Consider the following 24,710-nt stretch of genomic DNA (forward strand, 5'->3'; position numbering starts at 1 on the left):
ACAAAATTCCGCATTTTTTTATATAGGAGCTTGAAACATATACATTACGGTTCTTCAATACGATGAATCTGATGGTGTGATTTTCATTAATGTTCCACGACTTTTAAAGAGTGTTTCCTCCCCTTTCTCGAAAACCAGGCAAATTTTCTACGGCTCTTAGGTTTTGATGGGTAACACTAAATTTGATGAATATGTTTGAAATGAGAATAACAAGTAGTCAATTCTTTTTATGTATTTATTGATATCAAAATGGTGTAATTTTTACTGAAATTCTTTGAATGGAAAATCAAGCAAATTTTCCCCGGCTCGTAGCCTTTGATTTGTAAGAATAAACTTGTTATTTATGTATTTGGAATCAGCATAATAAGCAGATTCTTTTCATAATTCTATCGGTATCAACATTCCGTTTTTTAAAGTTTCGGTTACTATTGAGTCGCGTCACATTTTACATTTCGTTGCCAAGAATTTTTTTTCACATTTGCTTCACATGGAAGGAGTGGTCGTAGAATCTCCAGAGGATATTCAATTGATTGGAAAATGAAAGCTCTAGTGCCGTGTTGAAGATGAAAAAGTGATCAGAGTGTAGCCAGCCCCTTCACCCTCCCATGTCCTTTTTAGATGTCCTCACCAAAGACATCCGACCAAAATTTTAAGACAGCCCTTTTGTCCAAATTTCTAAAAGTCAAGTATCTAATGCGTTCGGACGTGACGTGGCCCCCCAAAGCCTTGGGGGAAGAGGTGATCTGAGCTAAGGGCAAGGGAGTGATTACTTATAACTGTGACTAATTATGACTGCAACTACTTGTGACTGTAACTACAAGTCCATGCGAATGCGAAAACCTGTATAAGCAACTTCTACTACTTCCGACTGTAAATGCCAATGTTACTTCTAATACCACAACTAAAAAGACTGAACGAAACCAAAAGAGTTTAAGTGCATCCCGCTTGTGAAAATGCTATACTATATCCAGATCAAACAGTTCATGGTAACGAACTGTAAGTAAGGAGTGACGTGGCTCAATAGTAACCGAAACTCTAAGAAACAGGGTCTTGATAAAAATAGATACATCAAAACAATCAAAATTTTATTATTCAAAATATGTAAAATTCATCAAATTTAATGTTACCCATCAAAATTTACGAGCCTGAGAAAATTGGCCCAATTTTCGAAGAAGGGGGGAAACACTGCTAAAACATCAAGTGATATTAATGAAAATTACACCATCAGATTAAGCAAACAAGAGAACCCTACTATAAAGGCTTCAAGCTTGATGAAACTTATATATTTAAAATCAGCATTAAAATGCAATTCTTTTGATGTAGCTATTGGTATCAAAATTCCATTTTTTAGAGTTTTAGTTACTATTGAGCCGGGTCGCTCCTTACTACAGTTCGTTACCACGAACTGTTTGATTTCGGAGCACGGCGTTTGACCGCAGCTACCGCCTAGCCTGGAATCGCTTAAAGATATAGATTCTTTCTCTGTATAATAAATAGGATGAAGAAGAAGAAGATAATAATTATCAACACAGCACAGTGTTGACATGTTCTTCTTTTAAAACAGGGATCAAAAGTCAACCTAATTTTTAGCGAGTGAAGAGTGAACTAAATTCACTATATTAAACGATTAAGAGTTTCATCTTCTAATATCTAATTTTAGGTATCTAATATCTGAATTCTAGTATCTAATAATGAAGATTTTGTCCATAAATCAATGTCTTTTCTACTCTTGCTTACAATAATATCTCATAAATGAAAGTTCCGCCGCACGGATCTTTGAGCCCATGTCCCTCCCCTTTTAACATTTTGGAAGTTTTATAATACTATCTGTATATTCTTTTATTTTCAGCAGAACTTTGTGTCACTGTCTTTTATTTTCACTGTCTTTTACACTGTCTTCACTGTCACTCACTGTCTTCACTGTCTTCACTGTCACTGTCTTTTATTTTCAGCAGAAATTTGTGTCACTGTCTTTTATTTTCACTGTCTTTTACACTGTCTTCACTGTCACTCACTGTCTTCACTGTCTTCACTGTCACTGTCTTTTATTTTCAGCAGAACTTTGTGTCACTGTCTTTTATTTTCACTCTCTTTTACACTGTCTTCACTGTCACTCACTGTCTTCACTGTCTTCACTGTCACTGTCTTTTATTTTCAGAAGAAATTTGTGTCACTGTCTTTTATTTTCACTGTCTTTTACACTGTCTTCACTGTCACTCACTGTCTTCACTGTCTTCACTGTCACTGTCTTTTATTTTCAGCAGAACTTTGTGTCACTGTCTTTTATTTTCACTGTCTTTTACACTGTCTTCACTGTCACTCACTGTCTTCACTGTCACTGTCTTTTATTTTCAGCAGAAATTTGTGTCACTGTCTTTTATTTTCACTGTCTTTTACACTGTCTTCACTGTCACTCACTGTCTTCACTGTCTTCACTGACACTGTCTTTTATTTTCAGCAGAACTTTGTGTCACTGTCTTTTATTTTCACTGTCTTTTACACTGTCTTCACTGTCACTCACTGTCTTCACTGTCTTCACTGTCACTGTCTTTTATTTTCAGCAGAAATTTGTGTCACTGTCTTTTATTTTCACTGTCTTTTACACTGTCACTCACTGTCTTCACTGTCACTGTCTTTTATTTTCAGCAGAAATTTGTGTCACTGTCTTTTATTTTCACTGTCTTTTATTTTCACTGTCTTTTACACTGTCTTCACTGTCACTCACTGTCTTCACTGTCACTGTCTTTTATTTTCAGCAGAACTTTGTGTCACTGTCTTTTATTTTCACTGTCTTTTACACTGTCTTCACTGTCACTCACTGTCTTCACTGTCTTCACTGTCACTGTCTTTTATTTTCAGAAGAAATTTGTGTCACTGTCTTTTATTTTCACTGTCTTTTACACTGTCTTCACTGTCACTCACTGTCTTCACTGTCTTCACTGTCACTGTCTTTTACTTTCAGCAGAACTTTGTGTCACTGTCTTGTAAAAATAAACAAATTAGAACAGTCAGTGTGCATCTTCATGGAACATCAATTTTAAAATTTGTAATTTAGTCACCACTGATCCTTATTATTTTGTACTAAATTCCCTGAAAAGAAGAGCTTTCACTCAAAAGTTTTTCTTTCGACTATGTATTAGTGAGGGGTTCCCGAATTTTGGACTTGAAAGGTACTCCCTTAGAACTCCATTCTTCAGGCACTGAGATTCTAGGATGCAAATATCTATGATAATATCTTCTTCTTCATCATCCTGTTTATTATACAGAGAAACAATCAATATCTTTAAGGAATTCCAGGCTCTGCGGTAGCTGCGGTCAAACACTGAGCTCCAAAATGCCAAGAAGAGATCATTTCAATGTTATACTGTAGATTTTATATAGTTTGCTTGTGCTTCATCTTTTTTTATTATTATAAAAACTCCATCACATAATCAAACAGTTCGTGGTAAAGAACTGTAGTAAGGAGCGACCCGGCTCAATAGTAAACGAAACTCTAAAAAACGGAATTTTGATGCTAAAATATACATCAAAAGAATCAGATTTCCATGCTGATTTGAAATATATAAGTTTCATCAAATTTAGTCTTTGTTATCAAAAGTTACGAGCCTGAAAAAATTTGTCTTATTTTAGAAAATAGGGGAAAACACCCCCTAAAAGTCACAGAATCTTAACGAGAATCACACCATCGCATTCGGCGTATCAGAAAATCCTATAGCAAAATTTTCAAGCTCCTATCTACAAAAATATGGAATTTCGTATTTTTTGCCAGAAGACAAATCACGGGTGCGTGTTTATTTGTTTGTTTTTTTTTTTTTCTTTTCCCCAGGGGTCATCCTATCGACCAAGTGGTTTGACTCTTTGCCACAATTCTGCTTTTTAAAACAATTAAAAGCTTTAGCGTAAAGAGCGAGAGATTGCGGAGGGGAAAACCCATTTCATATACGGAGTAATTTCTGTTCGTTTTAAGTTTTAATGTCGCTCCTTACTTTCAGTTAAAAAACTAGTTTTTTATGTAATTTTATCACAGGAACGAGACTTTGGACCTTGCTGGGGTTTGCAGCAGCTGAGATTGAACTATGGGTCACGAATTACCGAACAGAGATGGATTTCATTGCGCTATCATAGGACATAGGATTTTTTTAATGCAACAGGACTATTCTACCATTACATGCTTAAAAATAATAAAAAAAATTACAGTTAGACTCTGGAACAGAAGAATTATAAAATTAGAGCTATTGAAATCTTTTGCGGTGGTATTTACTCTTGGATGGTATTTTCAGGATCCAACGCGAGAAAGAATAAATTCTTCTCCCATTAATTTAATTCTCTCGAAATTTCAAATTTTCTCAAAATTTATAATAAATAATAATAAAAAATAAATAATAAATAAAAAATTATTTATTTAATACTTCCGCTTCAATCAACACAAGTACTGTACATACATAGGGAGAAGTCTCAATGTAATATCATTGTTAAGTAGGGAATAATAAAACCTTAGTAAAAGTATTTCTTAATCAAATCTTCTTCTGTTAAGCCTTTTCAATACAAAGAGAAATTAATAAGATCCAGATTCTTCAAATATTCATCCACCTTTTGTGGTTATCAGTCATATAAAGGTTTTTAGTTCTGAGTTTTTTTTCAGCTCTTGGGAGGACCAATACAAATTTTATAAGAAGTCTATTGTAGATAGAAAATTACCCTATACACAGCTAAAGGCGATAAATATTTTTTCTTGTCGCACCTTCAATGCTTTATATTAGCAACAACCCAAAATTTTTCCTTCGGCTAATACATATTTATATGATGATACAAGAAATTATGATACAAGAAATTCACAACTTTTAAACCATGAAAAAAGAAAAACAGTCAGATCATCATATGTGGTTCATAATCTGGGGTCTTCTGTTTGGAATAATCTGCCGGCTAGCATCAGGGAGTCTGTCACTATTAACGGGTTTCAAAATAAATTGAAAACATTTTATTTAACTAATAGATTTTGAAGGGCGGGAGGTTTTTTAGGTTTTTTCGCGGTTTTTTGAGGTGGGGTGGGGGCTAAAACCGGTAAATGATATTTAATAAGATTATTTTGTTGTATTTTGTTCATGTGTATGTGTTATTGTTTTTTATATATAAGATAGGCTAGGTGGATAATTATGAGTTGTTATGTTTAGATATTTATTTATAAGACATAAATCATAACATGAATTTGCAGCACAAGTCCTTAGGACTTTCTTTTTGCTGCAATAATTTATTAGTGTTGTCATTTTTATTGATGTTTATATTGTGGATAAAAATAAAACCTACCTACCTACCTACCTACCTATATAATATTTTTGATACATTAAATGCATTTTCAATATTTAATAAACATTCTAGATAATTTAAGGCTAAGGTATTTTCACTGAATTAATATTATTAATATCATTTTTGTAAGCACCTTATAAAAGAGCTTAAGCTTTAAATGTCATTTACATTTATTTTTTTATAATCATTTTATACTTACTCTTTTTTTACAGACATAAAAATAGAAGAAATAGATGGAAGTGAGAATGTTGAGAATATCAACTACGACCCACATTAGCGAAGTACTACCATCCAGGAATGAAATGAAATCAGCAATCCATGTAAGGCCCATAACAATGGAGATCCGAACCACATTCATTAACCTAAAAAAAGGATATATCATGAAAAAAGAAGTAAGATATGTTAATGGGGACACTCTTACTATGGCTCTCTTTGAGGGATAGAGTCCTAGAGAGAGGCTCTGTTATAGAAGCTGAATAGATTCTCTAAGCTGATCAGGTTTTATAAACCTTTTTTTTTTTTATTTGGAACTGACGGATGAAAGAATTGGATTGATTTTGGGTTGGTGTATAACGGCCAATGTCAAACGACCCCTGTCAAAATTATCAAAAATGAAAACGATCCATTGAGACTAATGTCTTTCTACCTACAGCAGTTAAAAATATATAAAAAGAAGCAAAAACGAAAAGAAATGGCTTTTAGCAAATAATATAAAATTTACAATATAATTACTCATCTAATATTTCGAGTTTATTTCCACCCTTCTTTGGCAGAGAAGCAAAAAAGGAAAGAAGAAAGATAAAACTGAGCGATAAGAAAAAAACACATATAATCAATGAACATCTTATCTAGTATTTCGAGTTTATTTCCATGACTAGCAGAAAAGCAAAAAAGGAAAGAGGAAAGATAATACTGAGTGATAAGAAAAAAATAGACATAATAAACAAACATCTAAAGCTAGAGGTGCTAAAAAAAAGAAAAAAAATGAAACAACTCCTCGGAACAACAAAACGACAAATTAACTATTTAGCATATGTTACATTGTTACCAAGCAGGTTATGCTACTTCTTCTACAAAAGTTTTTCATTATTTAGGTCTGGGTATTTGTACTACCTTTCAATTGTCAATGAATGTTTATCATTTTTTTTTATTTCATTTTTTCATTTTACATAGGAAAAGAATTCCGAGTGTGAACTAAAAATATTCAATATGCTTTAGAATCGTTGGTTTCACTGCCTTTATAAAAAGTAATTTTTCCGAGATTGGAACAGTGGAAATTTCAAATATTCTGAAACTTTCAACTTGTGTCAATTGGACTTTAATTTGAGGGCAAATGTGAACAAATAATTAACTAAGAATAATTGCACAATTAGGAATCATGATAAATTTTTTTTTTAAACAGAAGGCATGGACAGAGAGACATGAAAGCACAATCTGGTTCCATAGAAAATATATTTCTGTCAAATGTTTAAAATGAATATTATTAAAAAATTATTATTAAGTTAGAAAGATAATTGAACTTTGGATGACCCAAATTCCATATCAGATGTTTTTGCGTTCAAATGGACCTATTCCATTTAATATCAAAGTATAATTTATCCTTCAATGTAACATAAAACGCACAGATGAACACAAAACCCATTTTGAAGATTTCCAATACGTTATAGACAAATTAGTTCTTGACTTACTTGACTTAAGTCTCCTGCCGAGCACTGCTCGGCGTAGAGAGTGACGTCTGCCTCCTCCACCCACTTAGGTCCATGGCGAGTATTTGCTCTTCGCCCTGTCTGATGTTTGTCATCGCCAAGAACTCGGACAGGCTGTGGGACCAACGTTTCTTCGGTCGGCTGCGAGGTCGCTTCCAACCAACTTTGATAGGGTCGAAGTCATAGATCATCTTTGCGGGTAGATGTGGTGGCATTCGAAGCAGGTGCCCGACCCATCGTAAGGTTCGCTCGGCTACTTGAGTCGAAAACCAAGACTGCTTTGTGAGCTGCAGAAGCTTTTCATTGCTGACAGAGTCGGACCATCGTAGGCCCTCAATCCTCCTCAGGCTCTTTGCATGAATTACGTCTATTTTCTTGAGGGTTACAGCTGATGCTTGTCCTTAGTTTTAACAGTGAAATCAGTTCACTGTTAAGAATATATTTGTATGCTGAAACCCATTGAAAACCATACTTTTATGCATCCTCATAAGGAAGCTGGGAAAGTGTACACAACTATATAACTAAGGGCGAAGAAGAATCTACTGCGCATTTATTTCCCAAAGTTATCTGACCAAATTTTCAGATAGCCGTTTTTATCAGTATAGTCAAAAGACCAAATAACTATGTCTTTGGAGGGTTAAATGACATCCCACCCACCCAAACAAATCCGTGGGGAGAGACCTGTAGAACCTAGCTTTAGAATAAATTCTGAAGTCACTTTGTTTTCATATAACATCGTAGACAAGAAACATTCCCAGAAATCAAGACGGATTAAATATCAATTTCACATTTTTGGGGATAAGTAATCCCCAGGGAAGTGTCCAGGATTGTTATTTGGGGGAGGTATTTTTTCTGGGGAGGGGATACAAAAGTTTGTTTTTTAAGTGCCAAAAATAAGACATTGTTATTTAACCCCTCTTGATTTTTGGGAATACTTCTAGTCAAAGCTATTACTATGAAAAAAAAGACTAACATTAAACTCCAAAATAAGCAAAATTTATTCCGTATGCGAGGAAGACTGTCCCATCCTCGTCCCCATCTCCACCTTATGGTCTCAGAAACTTCGGAGGGAGCTCATTACATCAGATATTATGAACTACAGTCCTGTTTTGTACGAAGAAAGTGATTGGGGACGAACCAGCCACAGGGGGGGGGGTCAGGGGGAATTTGCCAATGGAATATTTTCAACGGAGAGTATATTCCGCGGGGAGGTAAACGCCGGCTTCCTGCTTGCATATAGGATTTGTTATTTGGAAATATACAGATATTTTTCAGCAGAACTTTCTACTGGGGGAAAGAGATTTTTCAAGGGAAGACTTTTTTACGGCAGTAAAATTTTCAAAGTGAAGGGAAATCATTCAGATTAAGTTTCACACGGAAAAGGGGATTTGCTTCAATCAATGAGACTGGAGCCCATAACAAAGTCTAACATCTTTAGGAATTTTCTGTGCCCTAATCCACATCTTTGTGAATTCCAGTTTGAGTTTCGTGCCGGTCGTTCATTTGAGCGTGCCTGTTCTTCGCTCCTTAGTTTCATGAACTCGGCCTGCTCTCGGCCTGATCACTCGGCTTGAGCAATCCCAGTTGCTCTTTTTTTAACGTAAAGAAGGTGTTGAACTCCATAACAAATGACACTCTTCTAGGAAAACTTGGTTACATTTGAGTACTAGGGATTGCTCACTCTTGGTACCATTCGTATCTTTCGAATAGAAACATTTATGTTGGCGAGAACCCTTGAAATGACTTAAAGGTTGAAAGGGTCTATCCTGGGCCAAATACTTTTTTGATTTATATTAATCATCTTTTTTCTACAATAAAAAGAGTATTCAAAGTTTTGCTACCGTTCATGTCACCCCTCCTGTGTTAGTGAAGTCTGGTTCCAGTAAGACCCCAATAACCGCCTAGTTACATTCGCTGACGAAAACACATTGTTTATGGTTGTATTTGATTAAGCTTCACAGGAAAAATCTTCTTTCTCTATTTGAGAGCTCTTTAGTTTAATGTGAAGTATTTGGCTCTTAATATTTCTAATTCCAAGTTTCTGTTTTTTTTTCTCCAGAATTTCTACAGCCTTTCCGAGTATTCGTATGATACATATGTCACGTGACACCCTATTTATACCCGAAAGTGGCTATTTCTGATTCCTTGGAATCCTTCTTGATAAGAATTTGTACAAATTCCAAATTAATGCACTAAAATTTAAGATAATCCATGAATCTTTGCATCTTACGGAAGCTTAAGCACATATTCCCTAGATCTATCATGTGACTTCTTTTCTTTGCCTTGATCCAACCATATATCTTTTATCGATCCACTATTTGGATTTCTACTTTCTAATAAATTTGTGAGACATAACTTTTGGCATGAGAAGGCCAGACGAGTTGTAAAGATTGCAAAAAAATCTACTGATAAACCCTACTGTTTATTAGTAGCTATTGTTATATATTTATGCTGTGTCCTGGATCTAACATACGACTTCGGTTCTTTACCTCGATCCAATCATATATTTCTCATCGTTACACCATTCGGATGTCTACTTTCTACTAAAATTTGTGGACCATAACTTCTTGTCATGAGAAGGCCGACAGGTTGTAAGGTTTGCAAATACAGTGTGTATGGGCGTGTGTGTGTTTGTGCGTAAATACCTAGCCTCTTGAAGGTAGAGAAGAGACTAGTAAACACGCAAGTGTGCGTTTTACAAATGCTGGGTATCTCACACCTTAATGAGAGCCAACTTATTAAAGAATTTTTTATCGACATGATTCGAGAGCCCTATGTAGCGTCTTTGGACCCATATAATTAAAAACTTACCTCGTTTTTAAAAGGTCTCCATTGGTCGGAGCAAGTCTTTTTGCAGTCAATCCTGACACCCATGTTAACGTCATTATTGTCAAAAAAGTCACAGTGATTATTGTGAGCATGATTCCAATCGGGAAATACAGGTACCAGAGTAGTGGCCGACCTGGCCCATCTAAAAATATTGACGTTGAAATATTTCAAATTTTGCTAACAAGTGTAGGCTTAATAGAAAAGAAAGGAGACGAAAAAACGTGCGGGATTTTACTTTGTCATGGTTGGTTAGTTCCACCGACAGAAAACTTTCGCGTAATTTAAAAGCTGGGACAAATGCATTCAAAAATTACTTATGGTATTTGGATTCTACAACATACTCTCAGTGGTTAAATGCTACATTATCACATTTCAATGTTAACTCCAATAATATTTAACTAGTTTATTTTTTGGTCTGGAATTAATTGCTACAGTTGTGAATTAAACAAAAAAAGTTTTTTGAACTGAAAGTAAGAAGCAACATTAAAACTTAAAACGAACAGAAATTATTACGTGTATGAAGAGACTTGCCCTTCCTCAACACCTCGCTCTTTACGCTAAAGTTTTTTAGTACTTTTAAAAAACTTCATATTGTTCTAATTAAACGACTCTTGTGTTTCAGAAGTCCTTCGTAAATAATTGGGACAAAACTCAAACTTTAACACAAAGAGCAAGATGCTGAGGAGGGAGCAATCCCCTTCATACACGTAATAATTTCTGTTTGTTTTAAGTTTTAGTGTTGTTTCTTACTCTCCGTTGGAAGAACTTGTTATTTATTTTATTTAATTTCTGATAGTTTTTAAGTAAAGCGAGGAAATCTGGCCCTACTTCCACCGAGAAATATCCTCTAAACAATTCAATCTCGGTGCAAATTTACCCCAGATAATTACCCTTAACAACTCCACGTGTAAAATTGAGACAGAAAAGAGAAAGCAAGATATTTAAAATAGTTTTTTATAGGAATACTGGCAAAGTCCCCCAGTGTAAAATTCCCCTTACAATTTTCCTCATGGAAAATTCCCTCCCATAGAAAATTCCCTGTTAAAAAAAAAAAAAAAAAAAAAAAAAAAAAAAAAAAAAAAAAAAAAAAAAAAAAAAAAAAAAAACGGAAAAATATTCGCCCCTAACCCAAAAATGTATCCATACTTCACAATAACAAATACTCTGTAAAAATAAAAGGGCAAATTTTATAACTTAAATACCTTTCCCTTTGTACTATGGGGGGGGGGGGGTCATGTTATATCCAAATGCATAGTAATTGGGCCTTTCAACTATGAAGAGCAAAATGGCTATCTCAAAATTTTGATTGGACGACTTTGGGAAAAAGCAGAGGGGAGGAGAGGGGCCAGTTGCCCTCCAATTTTTCAAATCACTTAAAAAAGCACTAGAACTTTCAATTTCCTTTCAAATAATCCTTCTCACCATATTCTAGGACCACTGGATCGATACGATCACCATTGAAAAAACAAAAACAAATAAAGACTCATCCGTGATCTTTCTTATAGTAAAGATACAAAATTCCACGTTTTTGCAGATAGGAGCTTGAAACTACAACAGTAAGGTTTTCTGATACCCTAAATCTGATGACATCATTAAGAATCTAATACTCTTAGGGGTATTCTTCTTTTTTTGAAAATCAGGCAAATTTTTGCAGGCTCGTAACCTTTAATCGGTATGACCAAACTTAATGAAACTTGTATGCATAAAATCAGAATAATAAGCCAATTCTTTTGATATACCTATTGGTATCAAAATTCCGGTTTTTAGAGTTTCGGTTACTATTGAGCCAGGTCGTTTCTTACTTAGAGTTCGTTAACACAAACTGTTTGAAAATAGAAAGCAAACTAAAAAAAATTATTATGATTGTAGCAGTAGCTACAATTAAAAAAAAACGTTTTTGGACGAAATTATGGATGAATTAGCGTAGGGGGTACAAAACCCCCTCAAAATTTCCAGATACAATATTCAAGTAACTGCTTAAACCTTACTGACAGCTTACTTTAATACAACAGATGTCAAATTGGTTAAAAAAAATTCTTTAAAATGTTGGATCAACTTTCAAAAATAGGATTGTCTCTATGTTCTAATTGAGAAAATCTCTTTTTGGTGAACTATACAATTCGTGGGTTGATGGGGATAAAAATCTCTTACTCGTATTAAGCTTTAGCAGTGTGGCCTACTATAATTAATCTTCGCATAGGACAACAGTGATTTCAATTGTTCTTATTATTTTGAAAAGTACAAAAAGCAGCTTTAATAAAGTATTAATTTTTGTTTGCACTTGCAGCAAAGCATAATAATATGTTGCAATATTTTGATCGCTTTATAACAGGGTCTCAAGGAAATATCAACTTTCAAAAATCGTAAACACCCTTTACCTTTTCCACGCGGGCAGATATGTGCCTAGACTGGCCAAAAGAGGCGAAGTACGGAGAAATTGTTTCACGAATGGTAGCACTTCAAGATCTACACAAGGTTCTGGATAGTAAGCAACCCCATGGAAAAAGTATTTTGGTTTTTACTACTTACTTTCTCGGGACTTTCCGACAGAAGTTTTGGCATATATTGATCAAGCTATTTTACAAATATATTTCTTTTCGGCTATGCCCTATTTAAAGCTATAAGAATTTATCTGGGTTTCTCCGTTATAACTTCGACTGCTTTTATATCATGGGAAAACACTGGAGAATTTGAAACAAGCACTTATATTTGGAGACTATGCATGATTAGATTCCTTGCCAAATAATTAATTCATACCTGTTCTAGGCTGCCAAAAGTTGAGCAACTTTAGCCAAATTGTTAAACGCGTTTTCCTTGTAATCAGCAAGCCCAGAAACGCTACGACTGGTGGAAAAATTAAAACTTATTTGTAACAATGACAACACACAGTTCACACCAAAGCCCTACTAAGTCTTTCTTAAGTTTTGTTAGAGAAATCTGACTTGCAAATGGATTTTTGTTTTTCACAAATATCAGATTTAGTTATAAAAATATCAAGTCCTTTAAGTACCGATCCTTGACCCTGAATTGGTTGTTGAGTGAACGAAATCCCAAAATATCACAATTTGCACTTATTTATTAAACCTTGCAAATACTGACAAATATTGAGCATGATTTATATCCGACCATCAAAAAATATGCTCCAGTGTATTCATTCTTGGGGTGTTTTAGGACAAAATTTGCCGAAAACGAATCATTTAATAAGCTCAAATATAATGCATAAAAATTAAGAAAAGATCCTAGAATGTTTAACTGTTGAATTTCCACTTACATCTGTTTAAAAAGCAAGTTGCAACCCCGTAGCCAGGTCTTGCAGGAATTCCATCTGTCATGAATAAATATTGTGCCAATATTGCAAATATAACTATGATACCAGGAAGCCCCCATCCTAGAATACTAACAGTGGCATAATTGTTGAAAGGTGAGACTCGCCAGTTCAGTGACCTAGAATTAAGGTTCAACTTCAGGTGATAATAATAACCGAACTAGAGTATAGGCACGCGCTTTATACAAGGTGAAAGGATGGGGGAGACAAGGCCCATCCTTCCTCTTTTAGAATGGGGTTCCATCGTGGCGAACAATAAAGTGAAATTGAAAGTCAAAATAGATATTTTAATGAGAAAGAATAGAAGATACAAAAGCTGCCTTTTAGGAGGCAAACTCGCTAAAATACTTTCATTATTATATTGAAAACGATCCAGGATGAAATAATGTTTCCTCAAATGAAAATTAGGAGCAAAATTAAAACTAAACAGCACTAAAACTATTCTGCACATGAGGAGGATTACCACCTTCCTAAGCGCCCAACTCTTTACGTAATAATTTGACTTTCCACCCAAATGGTTTAAGAACGAATGTTCTTAAACCATTTGGTAGTCTGGTTCTTAAACCATATTTGTCAACAATAAAAATGTGGTAAAGGTTTTTTCAAAAGGCTTTACAGTTGGAAAGACCGTATTTATTCACAATTTCTTAATCGATAAAATCTTTAGTTTTAATGTTTTCCGAGGCAACCGGTAACTGGCGGGCACCAACTGGTAATTGGATGTGCATTTATCGCCTACAATGCTCTTATATAAGCACTATTTTAAACTTTAGCCTCGAAACCCTCACGACCCTCTACCCTCAGGCGGGGGTGGGGGGGTTCTTGATTTGCATATACACCATTGGGCTATTAGTCTCAAACAAAACTATTTGGTGGAAACCGTATTTTTTCGTCACTTTTTCGGTAGACTGTAGCCCATTTTTTGGGCTACAATCTATTTTTGGACTACAATTTTTGGGCTGTATATCCCAAGTTTTACTTTTCAGAATCAATAAATTTAAATTTAAAAGGCAGGTAAACAAAACTTTATTTCATGGAAGGAAGACTTTTACGGTCTCCATAAAAGTACTGATGATGAACATGGTGCACAGACGAGATTTCTGAGCTATAAAGTCGCGCCAAAAAATTTGTCGTGCTTGAAATATGTCAGCAATTAAGGAGCTTACCATAAAGTTGTAAGGTGCAAGCCTTTCACTGTCAGCCACGAGTAAGAAGACAGGTAAAAGAAATGAAGCAAAATACCTAGAAAAGAATATGGATTAATATGAATCAACTTCTAGTAAATTTCAATTAAAGTAACATGGAATATCTTATTTTTTCAGAAACTATATCGCAACTAATGCCATTTTTGCCGAAACTTTTTTGTAGAAACGCAAGCGTATGTTTAGCCTACGATACCTAGTTACTGAAGCTAAGCCATCCTTGTTGTCTAGTTTTGACACAAAAGCTCAATTTGATTTTTTTTTTACTATTGTATTATCTTAATTGGTACCTTTTTTATGCTTTGTTTTATTTTAATTTTTTGGATTTCTTTCGTTTGTTATTTTTCATATTTCCTCTGTCCTTTTGTTTTGTACTGAAAGAAAAAAAATTTTCTAACTTTTCCAACTTATAGCCTCTTAACAGGCTCTTACCTCGTTTGTTCATTTTGTTAAACCCCTTTTGCTCAATTTCCCTTCTAGATAGAAATTCTAACAGTCAGAGATGAATTTTCATTCATTACTGGCTGAATAGTAACAAAAGACCACCGCTTAGAAACCAATATACACTTATGAAAACTCCTATCTTGCCCATGAGAAGCTTTTGGCACAGAGCCCTAAACTTGGCGTCTCCTCCAAGCCCACGACCCGACACGTAGATCGTACTACAGCACCATAGGCGGGGGCACAATTTTTTTTGTTGCATACACGGCTTAGATATCAATATTGGTTATCTAAACTGTACTGCTAGTTTCCTGTCTCCAGCCGCTAGGATCGCTACCGCTCACTGTGTCCCAAAAATTAATCGAGTTTTCATAACTGTATATTGGTATCTAAGCTGTGCAAAAGACTGGCCCTAAAGAGCCAGAGCATTTTTATAATAACTGAGACAATGAACAGTTCCTCAGGGTGAGGCTCCTTTAGCATAAGTATGGATTAACATAATACTTAATGGGAGGAGTCTTAAAAGTCTAAGAAGTACAGGTAGTAGCAGCAGCATTTTTTTTCAAATTTTTAGAATATATTCTCAGTAGTAGCAGAGGCTTTTTCAAAATTCAGAACAAATGTTTCGTATTTTGCGCACCCGAAATTCACTTTGCGTTAAGTCATTCAAAATTTTTAGGAATATCCAAAAAAAAAATACTTATCTAAGAAGCTCAGCAATTGAAGTCATTACGTCTCAAAGCTATTAAAAATGGTTGTTATAAATATTAGTGAAGCAACATCACTCCTTTAGCCTGCTTCAAAAATTTGTTGTGAATGTCTGCCCCAGTCCACCGATACGTAAATCAAACAGTTTGTGGTAACTAACTGTAAGTAAGGAGCGATCAGGCTCAATAGTAACCGAAACTCTTAGAAACGGAATTTTGATACCCTTAGATAAATCAAAAGAATTGACTTTGTATGCTGATTTCAAATACACATGTTTCATTAAGTTTAGTTTTAGCCATTAAATGCTACGAGTCTAGAAAATTTACCTGATTTTCAAAAGACGGGAGAAAAAAAATCAAAAGTCATAGAATCTTAATGAAAATCACAGTATCAGATTCAGCGTGTCAGAGAACCCCACTATAGAGATTCCAAGCTTCTATCTACAAAAATACGGAATTTTGTATTTTTTGTAAGAAGAAAGATCACATATTTGATTTTGTTTTTCCAGGAATGATCTGATCAGCCCATTAGTCGTAGATCATCGTAGTAAGACTCCTTCAAAGGAATTCAAAATCTTTAGTGCCCTTTTTGAGTGACCAAAAATATTGCAGGGTAACTAATCCCCCTCCCTTGCCCCTCTTTTCCAGACTCGTCCGATCAAAATTTTGAGATGACCATTTTGTTCATCATTGTTGAAAGGCCCATTGACTCTACCTATGGATTTCACACGACCCCAATTCTTTTGTGAATTGAATTTGAATTTGTTCCAATTCTTTAAGAATGACTCCTTAAACACAACGGTCGTTGAATTAGAACAATAAGAAGCTTCTTTTTAAAGCACAAAAAAAACTTTAGCTTTAACAACGAGGTGTTGAGGAGGACGCAATTCCCTTCAATTACGTAATTATTTCTGTTCGTTATAAGTTTTAATGTTGCCCCTTACTTTCAGTTGAAGAAGCTAGGGTTTTTTTATTTTATGCAGCAATGGGACAGTTAATTATTGTGCCAAAGTCCCTAACCATCCGTAAGAACATTTACTCAAAATGGCATTGAGCCCCCTTCAATGTGTGTGTGTATTTTTCCCTTTAATCGGAAGATTCAACCAGTTCGTGGCAACAAAGTGTAAGTAAGGAGTGACAAGACTCAATATTAGCCCAAACTCTAAAAAACAGAATTTTAATATCATTAGACACATAAAAAAAGTTTATTATATTGATCCAAATATATAAGATTAATTAAGATTAGTGTTACCCATCAAAAGCTACGAAACTGAGCATAATTGACTGAATTCTACAAAAGGGGTAAATACCCCTTAAAAGTCAAAGAATCTTAATGAAAATCACAACATCACATTCAGCGTATTAGAGTGCCATAGTGTTGATGTTTAAAACTCCTACCTACAATTAGGTTTAAAAAAACATATTTTTTCGACTGATAATAAGGAGCAACATTAAAACTTGAAATGAACAGAAATTATTACGTATATGAATGGGTTGCTCCTCCTCAACACCTCGCTCTTTACGCCAAAGTGTTCTAGTACTTTCAAAAACACTTTAAAGTTAGTTAAGCGAACCTTGTGTTTCAGTCGTTCTTAAAGAATTTAGACAAAATTCAAATTCCAGCGTTAAAAGCGAGGTGTCGAGGAGGAGCAACCCTCTTATATACTGAATAATCTCGGTTAATTTAAGTTTTAGTGTTTTAGGGAGTTTAGCTCCCTACTTTCAGTTGAAAATATTTGTTTTTTTGTTCAATTTCTCCTCATGTTTTAAATGGTACCAGGAAATCTGGCTCCACTTCCATGAAGAAATCCATCCTTTAAATTCTATAGACAATTCAACCTTGGTAAAAATTTACCGTGGGCAATTACCCTTAGCATCCCCGCACGTAAAATCGAGCTGGCAAAAAGAAAGCAGGACATAAGAAGAGTTTGGTATAGGATCTCTGGTAAATCCCCCCAGAGTAAAATTTCCCCTGAAAAATTACTGCCTTCTAACTTCCCAACCCATGAACAATGCTCTCCCTGAAAAATCCCCCAGCAGAATATTTTTCCCATCCCCAACCTAAAAATGTATGCATACTTCTCAATAACAAATACTATACGTAAGAAATGGACAAATATTATAAATTAAAGACCTTTCCCACGGAACTGTGGTGCGTCATGATATTTCCAAAGGCATAGTTATTAGGCTTTTCAACTATGCTGAACAAAATGGCTACTTCAAGATTCCTATCAGATAGTTTTGAGAAAAGGAGCGAGGGAGGGAACCTATTTGTCCTTCAATGTTTTTATTCACTTAAAAAGGGCACTAAAGCTTTAAATTTCTATTCAAAAGAGCCCTCTCTCAATATTCTAGGACTACTGGATCAGTACGATAGCCCCTGGGAACAAAAAGGAATCGCGTATACGTGATTTTACTTCTGGCATATAAAAATAGAAAATTCCACATTTTTGCAGATAGGAACTTAAAACCACTACAGTGGTTTTAAGCTTTTATGGGTATTTTGTCCTTTTTTGGAAATTCAGGCAAATTTTTACAGGTGCTTAGCCTTTGATGGGTAAGATTAAACATAATGAAACTTATATGTTTAAAATCATCATAATAATTCAAGATTCCTATCAGATAGTTTTGAGAAAAGGGGCGTGGAAGGGGGCCTAGGTGTCCTCCAATGTTTTTGTTCACTTAAAAAGGGCACTAAACCTTTTAATTTCGATTCAAAAGAGCCCTCTCTCAGTATCCTAGAACTACCGGATCAATACGATAGCCCCTGGGAACAAAACCACTACAGTGGTTTTAAGCTTTTAGGGATGTTTTTCCTATTTTTGAAATTCAGGCAAATTTTTCCAAGCGCTTAGCCTTTGATGGGTAAGATTAAACTTAACGGAACTTGTATGTTTGAAATCAGCAAAATAATTCAATTCTTTTGATATAACTACTGAATATCAAAACTCCTTTTTTAGAGTTTTAGTTGCTATTGAGCTGGGTCGCTCCTTACTTACAGATCATCACCACGAAATGTTTGAAATTGTGGAACTTCGTATTTTTGCCAGAATTAAGATCAGGGATGTATGCTAATTTGTTGTTTTTTTCCCAGGGGTGATCGTATCAAGCCAATGGTCCTAGAATTTAGGAAGAGGATCGATCGAACGAAAATTTTAGGTTCTAGTACCCTTTATAAGTGACCAAAATCTTGAAGGACAGCTAGCCCCCTCCCTTGACTTTTTCCCCGAAGTTGTCTGATAAGAATTTTTAGATAGCCATTTTTTCAGTATAATTGAAAGGTACAAAAATATAACTTTGAAGATGACATGACACCCTAGAGCCACTGGAGGAAGGGCTGCAAGTTATAAAGTTTGCCCAATGATTACGTAATAGTATTTCTTATAGTTCAGTCTAGACTGTATCCACGGGGCTAAGGGGATTCCCCCCCGGAAATTTTGGCTGGCTCGTAAAAACGTAACAAAATAAATATAGACAAATTTTTGATACGTTTTTCAAAGATTTTTTATAAGTCCCACTGAAAAAAATATTTTAGTATCCCACCTCCTGGAAAAAAGATCCTGGATCTGGCCTTGAGGGAAGTGTGCCTATATTTTCCCGCGGAGAGGAGATTTCTGACGGGATGGATTTTCTAGGGGAGAATTTTTATGAGACGGAAGTTTTCAGTTGTGGACTTTCCAGAAAAAAAAATTACACCGGGGGATTTTGCCAGAATTCCTATCCGAGTTTCGTTTCGTTTGTCTTACATTCTCGCTGACAAACCCATTTTACACGTGGAGATGTTTGAGGGAATTGTCCAGGGGAAATTTTCAGTGGAGTTGGAATTGTCTGGAGGATTTTTACGATGGGGGGGATATCCCACGGGAAAAATTCTCAATTGGGGGATCCATCACCAGGAAAAATTTTTCTTGGGGAAATTTTATTTGGGAAAAATTCCCATTGGGTGGGAGAGGTATTTCTGGAAATAGTTTTCCAGTTCATAGAATTAGTTCATAGAATTGTTATTGGGTAATTTCCTGGCGGAAGAATTTTACATGGGAGTAAGTTTATATGGCTGAATTTGTCGTGGAGGGATATTTGACAGAAGGAAGGAGCAGATTTCCTGGGATTATTTGAAAAATTATCACAAGTTCAATATATAAAAAAAAACAAGTGGTTTCTACGGAAAGTAAGCAGCAGCATTATAACATTAAAAGAACAATTCTGTATATGAGAAGTACGGTACCCTTCGTAATATCCTGCTCTTTACTTTAAGATTTGATCTTCTGACTCAATTCTTTAAGAACGAAGCACAACAGCCTCAATCCTTTAATTTCCTGAAACACAAGAACTGTGTAATTAGAATCAGAAAAAAACGAAAAAGTCGCAAAGAAGAGAGAAACGAGGAGAATAAAAGGCAGTGAAAAACGGAAGAAAAACTATGCAAATAATTACGTCGAGACACTCCTCTCAGCCGTACTCTATAAAAAATACAGATAAAAGTTCAAAGGACAAAATAAAACCATTTTCTTCTGTTTTTCACTGGCTGTTATTGTCCTCGTTTCTGTTTTCTTTGTGATTTTTTCGTTTTGTCATGATATGACAGCGTGGTTTCAGGAATAAATTTATTAGAATCAGAACTTTTTTTGAAAATTCTTAAAAAACTTTTGCTTAAAGAGAGGGGTATTGAGGAGAGAGTAGTCCCTCCTCAATACATAATAAGCAATCTGACAGATTTGTTAATTTCCCATTGTACTAACACATTGATTGGCCAACTTGCTGAGACAGAATGCATATTATTTGTGATGCATGCACATTGAATAGGCAGCCATTTTCTTAACAATTAGAAAGAGATTATGGTATTCTGTATTTTAACCAATCCTTTTGTTAGATTTTTGGACTATATACATATTGAAGATCCCCTATCAATTTTACCAAAGCTGCCTTGGTGATCCCTGTCATAATAAGAAAATTTGCTAGTGTCTTCGAGACAGTTATTCGATGTTGGACTCGCAAAATGATTTTTAAGGCATTGAATCCTTGGTACATTTTCCGTGTTTAGAATCACTCTAAACATTCCCCAGATATTAATTCAGCCCACCATCCATCCCCTGAACCTCCTTCTGCATAAACCTAAAGACTTATGGATAAAATTTTTTGTGCCAAAAATACAAAATTTTAGGCAAGGAACACTCAAAAATCACCTTCCCCCTTACCAACCCAAACTCGCACCAGTCCTTAACCGATACAAAAATTGTAATGGGGTGTGGAGTAAGGGCATCATATTTTTCGGTAATTCTAAACTGTTTGGCTATATTTGACTATAATAGAATATTATTTGGCTATAAAAAGGTTTGGCTTTCAATCTCTGTGGATGATTTTTGGCCCTCTTTGAGTCAAAATTATGGTTTTGAGCCACGTAGTGGCAGAATACAATACTTAGCTGAGGCAGAATCTTTTCTGTTTCAAACAGAAAAGGCTCCTTCAAAAGACTCAATTTTTAATTTCCGTTCGAATGAGAATTCCTTCGATACTCTAAGACCCTTCGGTTCGGTGTGATCACCCCAGGGAAAAAAAAAACAAACACAAATCGGTGATCATCTTTCTAACAAAAAAATATAATATTTTTTACAGATTTTTGTACATTTTTTAGAGCTGGAAACCTCTTCAAAAGGCTCTCTGATGCCCTTAATTTGGTGGGTAGCTTTCATCACTCGCTTTTTAGTAATATTTTACTCCTTTTTCGAAAAGCAGATAAATCTTCTCTGGCTCGTAAGTTTTGGTAGGTAGCTTTAAACTTAATAAATTACATATTTAGAACCGTCATAAAAAGTCAATTCTCTTTATGTGCATGTTGTTATCAAAACTCCTCTTTTTTACAGTTTTGGCTACTATTAGCCCAAATCACTCTTTACTTACAGTTTGTTATCAAAACAAACTTTCAAAGGACAAGGGACTTTGTATGACAAAAAAAAACTAGTAAAATAAGATTCATAAAAACAATAATACCAACTTTTTTCAATGAATACTGCATACAAGAAGAAAAGAGGGCGAGATAGAGGGACAAGAAACAGAGAGAGAAGGGGGAATAAAGAGAAAGAAAAAGACGTGGAGGGGGAGAGAAAGATCAATATTAGCCTTATTCCGTGTCGAAAACAAGCTATCTGGTTTTATTCGTGATATTTCCTTGCATTGGTAAAACAGACAGATATCTTTTACTTCTTTCCCCGTTTTACAAATCTACTGATAAAACTTACTGGAGAATAGTCAATATTGGCATCATATGAAAATCAAAGGGTATGACAGTTTTTTGTTTTAATTTAATTTTATTATTTTTAATACAACACTGAAATGGCATGTACTGCAAACTATTGTAGATAGATATCTAAACATTCGCAACATTTTAATAAAACAATTTTATGGCCATAAAACAAAAATAGGTAAAAAGATAGATGAAAATCGAAAATCTAACAAGTTTAAGAAATAAGGAAACGATACTTAAATTATTGTAGTACCCAAAACGTAATGTAGATTTAAATTTGAATTTCTTTTTATAATTTCTTATGCTTAATTTTTCCAAAAGGTGCTTAGTTCAAAAATGTAAATAAGACAAAAATATAAATTAAACCGGTCAAAAAAAACATAAGAGACATAAATTGGCCAAGGAAGGTTACTCTTAATTTTTAATGGTAAAATTCTATACTCATTATGCTATGTAATATTCAACATGGATTTTCCACACATTGTTTTTAACAAAAGAAACGTGATGACACCCAAACAAAGAAGAAAAAGATGCATTGCCAAAAAAAACTATTTGTCACTCAAGTATCTTGAGTTCACAGATTAAAAAATATATTCATCAGCAACAAAAGACAGAATAACAAGAACGTACGTGACCCATCGCAATCTTTCCTGGTAGATTTTACAATTCAAATGGAAGGAGGTGAACGACCTCCTTAACAGGAAAGTAGAAGGAGGCGAGCGTTTTTAACAGAAAATCAAATAACTCTTGAAAGAGGATTCCAAATTTTTGAATGTAAACAACATTTTTAGACTGAAAATATTAACTTTTAGGTTTCAATAATAAAAACATAAGATTTGGCATGGGAATAGGTGTCAATGCTTAGATTTATGTCTAGAAACATGAATTAGTACATATTTTTCTAAATATATTTTGTTAAAGGGAGGAGGGGAGGGGTTGAAGACAAAAAAGAGACATATAGCTATATTTACACAAAAGTCTTGGATCCACAAACTGAAGAATATATTTATTGTCAAGAGAACGAATAAAAAGAAGAACGAAGTTACATGACCCATTAAAGTTTTCCCTAGAAGATTTTCTAATCAAACAGTCCGTGGTAACGAACTGTACGTAAGGAGCCGCCCGTCTCAATAGTAACCGAAACTCTGAAAAACGATTTTTGATACCAATAGACTATATCAACAGAATTGGAGTTTCATGATAATCTTACGAATATAAGTTTCATCAAGTATGATCTTACCCATCAAAAGTTACGAGCCTGTGAAAATTTGCTTTATTTTTAAAACAGAGGAAAATAATTTCAAAGAGTCACAGAATCTTAATGAAAATCACACCATTAGATTGAGCGTATCAGAGAACCCTACTGAAGAGGCTTCGAGCTCCTATCTGCAGAAATGCGGAATTGTATATAGTTTTTTTTTTGTCAGAAGAAAGATCATGGATGTGTGTTTATTTGATTTTTTCCCAGGAATAATCACATTGACTCAGTGGTACTAGAATATCACGAGAGAGCTCATACGCGCAATAATCAAAAGTTCTAGTGCCCTATCTAAGTGACCAAAATAATTAGAGGGCAACTAGATCCCTTCCCCCGCTAATTTTCCCCAAAGTCGCCCGATCAAAATTTTGGCATAGCCCTTCTGTTCAGCATAGTAAAAAAATCTAATAACTATGTCTCTGAGGATGACTGAATCCCCCACAGTCCCCGGGGGAAGGGCTACAAGCTGTGAACGTAGCCCATTGTTTACCTATAATATTGGTTATACAGATGATGTCAGGAGAATATTTTTGGTGGGAGGTGGAGGGGCTTAAATAGGAAGATCTTCTCATATAGAAATGTTTCATAGGATTTCCATACATTATTTAAAAAACGATCAGGAATTAAATAGAAAAAACAAGTTTTCTTTCAACTGAAAGTAATGAGCAACATTAAAACTTAAAAAAAAGAAATTATTACATATATGATGGGTTCGCCCCCTGGTTAATACCTTGCTCTTTACACTAAAGTTTTTTAGTTCTTTCGAAAGAGCTATTTATCAGAGGCAACGCTATAGCGTTGTCTAAAGTAGAGCCCATACGGCTACAATGTTTTATTATTTACTTATTTATAATTTTTTTAGAGACACTTCATATGGAAGGAGTCGTCACTTAAACTTCTGAAGGGGTTCATTCGATTGGAAATCGAAAGTTCTAGTGCCAATTTTAAGAGTCAAAATTAATCAGAGGGCAACTAGCCCCCCACCCTTTTTTCCAAATGCATCCGATAAAAATTTTTAGATAGCCATTTTTAAACAAAAATAGTTCAAAAATCATATAACAAAAATCCCAGCGTCGATACAGCCCCCCGGGCCTGGGGGCAGGCGTTGTAAGTTATGCCTTGGGGGATATATGGTTTTTATGGAAGGGATACTAGTATTAACTTTAGTGACGGTTCATTTGATTGGAAATTGAAAGTTATAATTCACTTTTTAAGAGTCAAAAGAGATTGCACGGCATCTAACCCTCCCCCCCTCCAAGCCCTTTTTCATCAAATCCATCCGACAAGAGATTTGAGATAGCAATTTTTTTAAGTTCAGAGATCTTATAACCAAAACTTCAAGGGTCGACAAATCTCCCAGGGCTAGGAGGCAGGTATTGTCAGCTATGTCCTAGGGGCATAGATGGTTCTTATGGAAAAATACTCGTATAAACTTCACAAAGGGCTCATTTCATTGGAAATTGAAAGTCATAGTTTAGTTTTTGAAATTCAAAAGAGGCTGGGGGCAACAGGCCCCCCTCACGCCCCTTTTTCTCCAAATGTATCTGGTAAATATTTTAAGATAGCCATTTTGTTAAAAATAGCATAAAGGTCAGGTAGAAAAATCAGGTGTCGAAACATCGCCCAAGGGTCCGGAAGCAGGCTTTGTAAGTTATGCCCTGTGGCCATATATGGTTCTTATGAAAGGGAGGCTCGTA

The 24,710-nt window shown here is 34.9% G+C and overlaps 1 protein-coding gene across 1 annotated transcript in view; it reads right to left on the minus strand.

Annotated features, from left to right (window-relative positions):
- The window catches only part of LOC136030509 (uncharacterized), a 54,709-nt gene that overhangs the window by 3,100 nt on the left and 26,899 nt on the right, over positions 1-24,710 (minus strand). Inside the window, exons 5-8 of the mRNA XM_065709529.1 lie at positions 14,331-14,406; positions 13,111-13,283; positions 9,822-9,981; positions 5,504-5,666 (exon numbers count right to left, since the gene is read on the minus strand). Coding sequence (XP_065565601.1) covers positions 5,504-5,666; positions 9,822-9,981; positions 13,111-13,283; positions 14,331-14,406 — 572 coding nt within the window. The remainder of the gene's footprint in view (positions 1-5,503; positions 5,667-9,821; positions 9,982-13,110; positions 13,284-14,330; positions 14,407-24,710) is intronic.

This window comes from Artemia franciscana, chromosome 8, assembly GCF_032884065.1.
Source record: "Artemia franciscana chromosome 8, ASM3288406v1, whole genome shotgun sequence".
Taxonomy (NCBI): Eukaryota; Metazoa; Arthropoda; class Branchiopoda; order Anostraca; family Artemiidae; genus Artemia; species Artemia franciscana.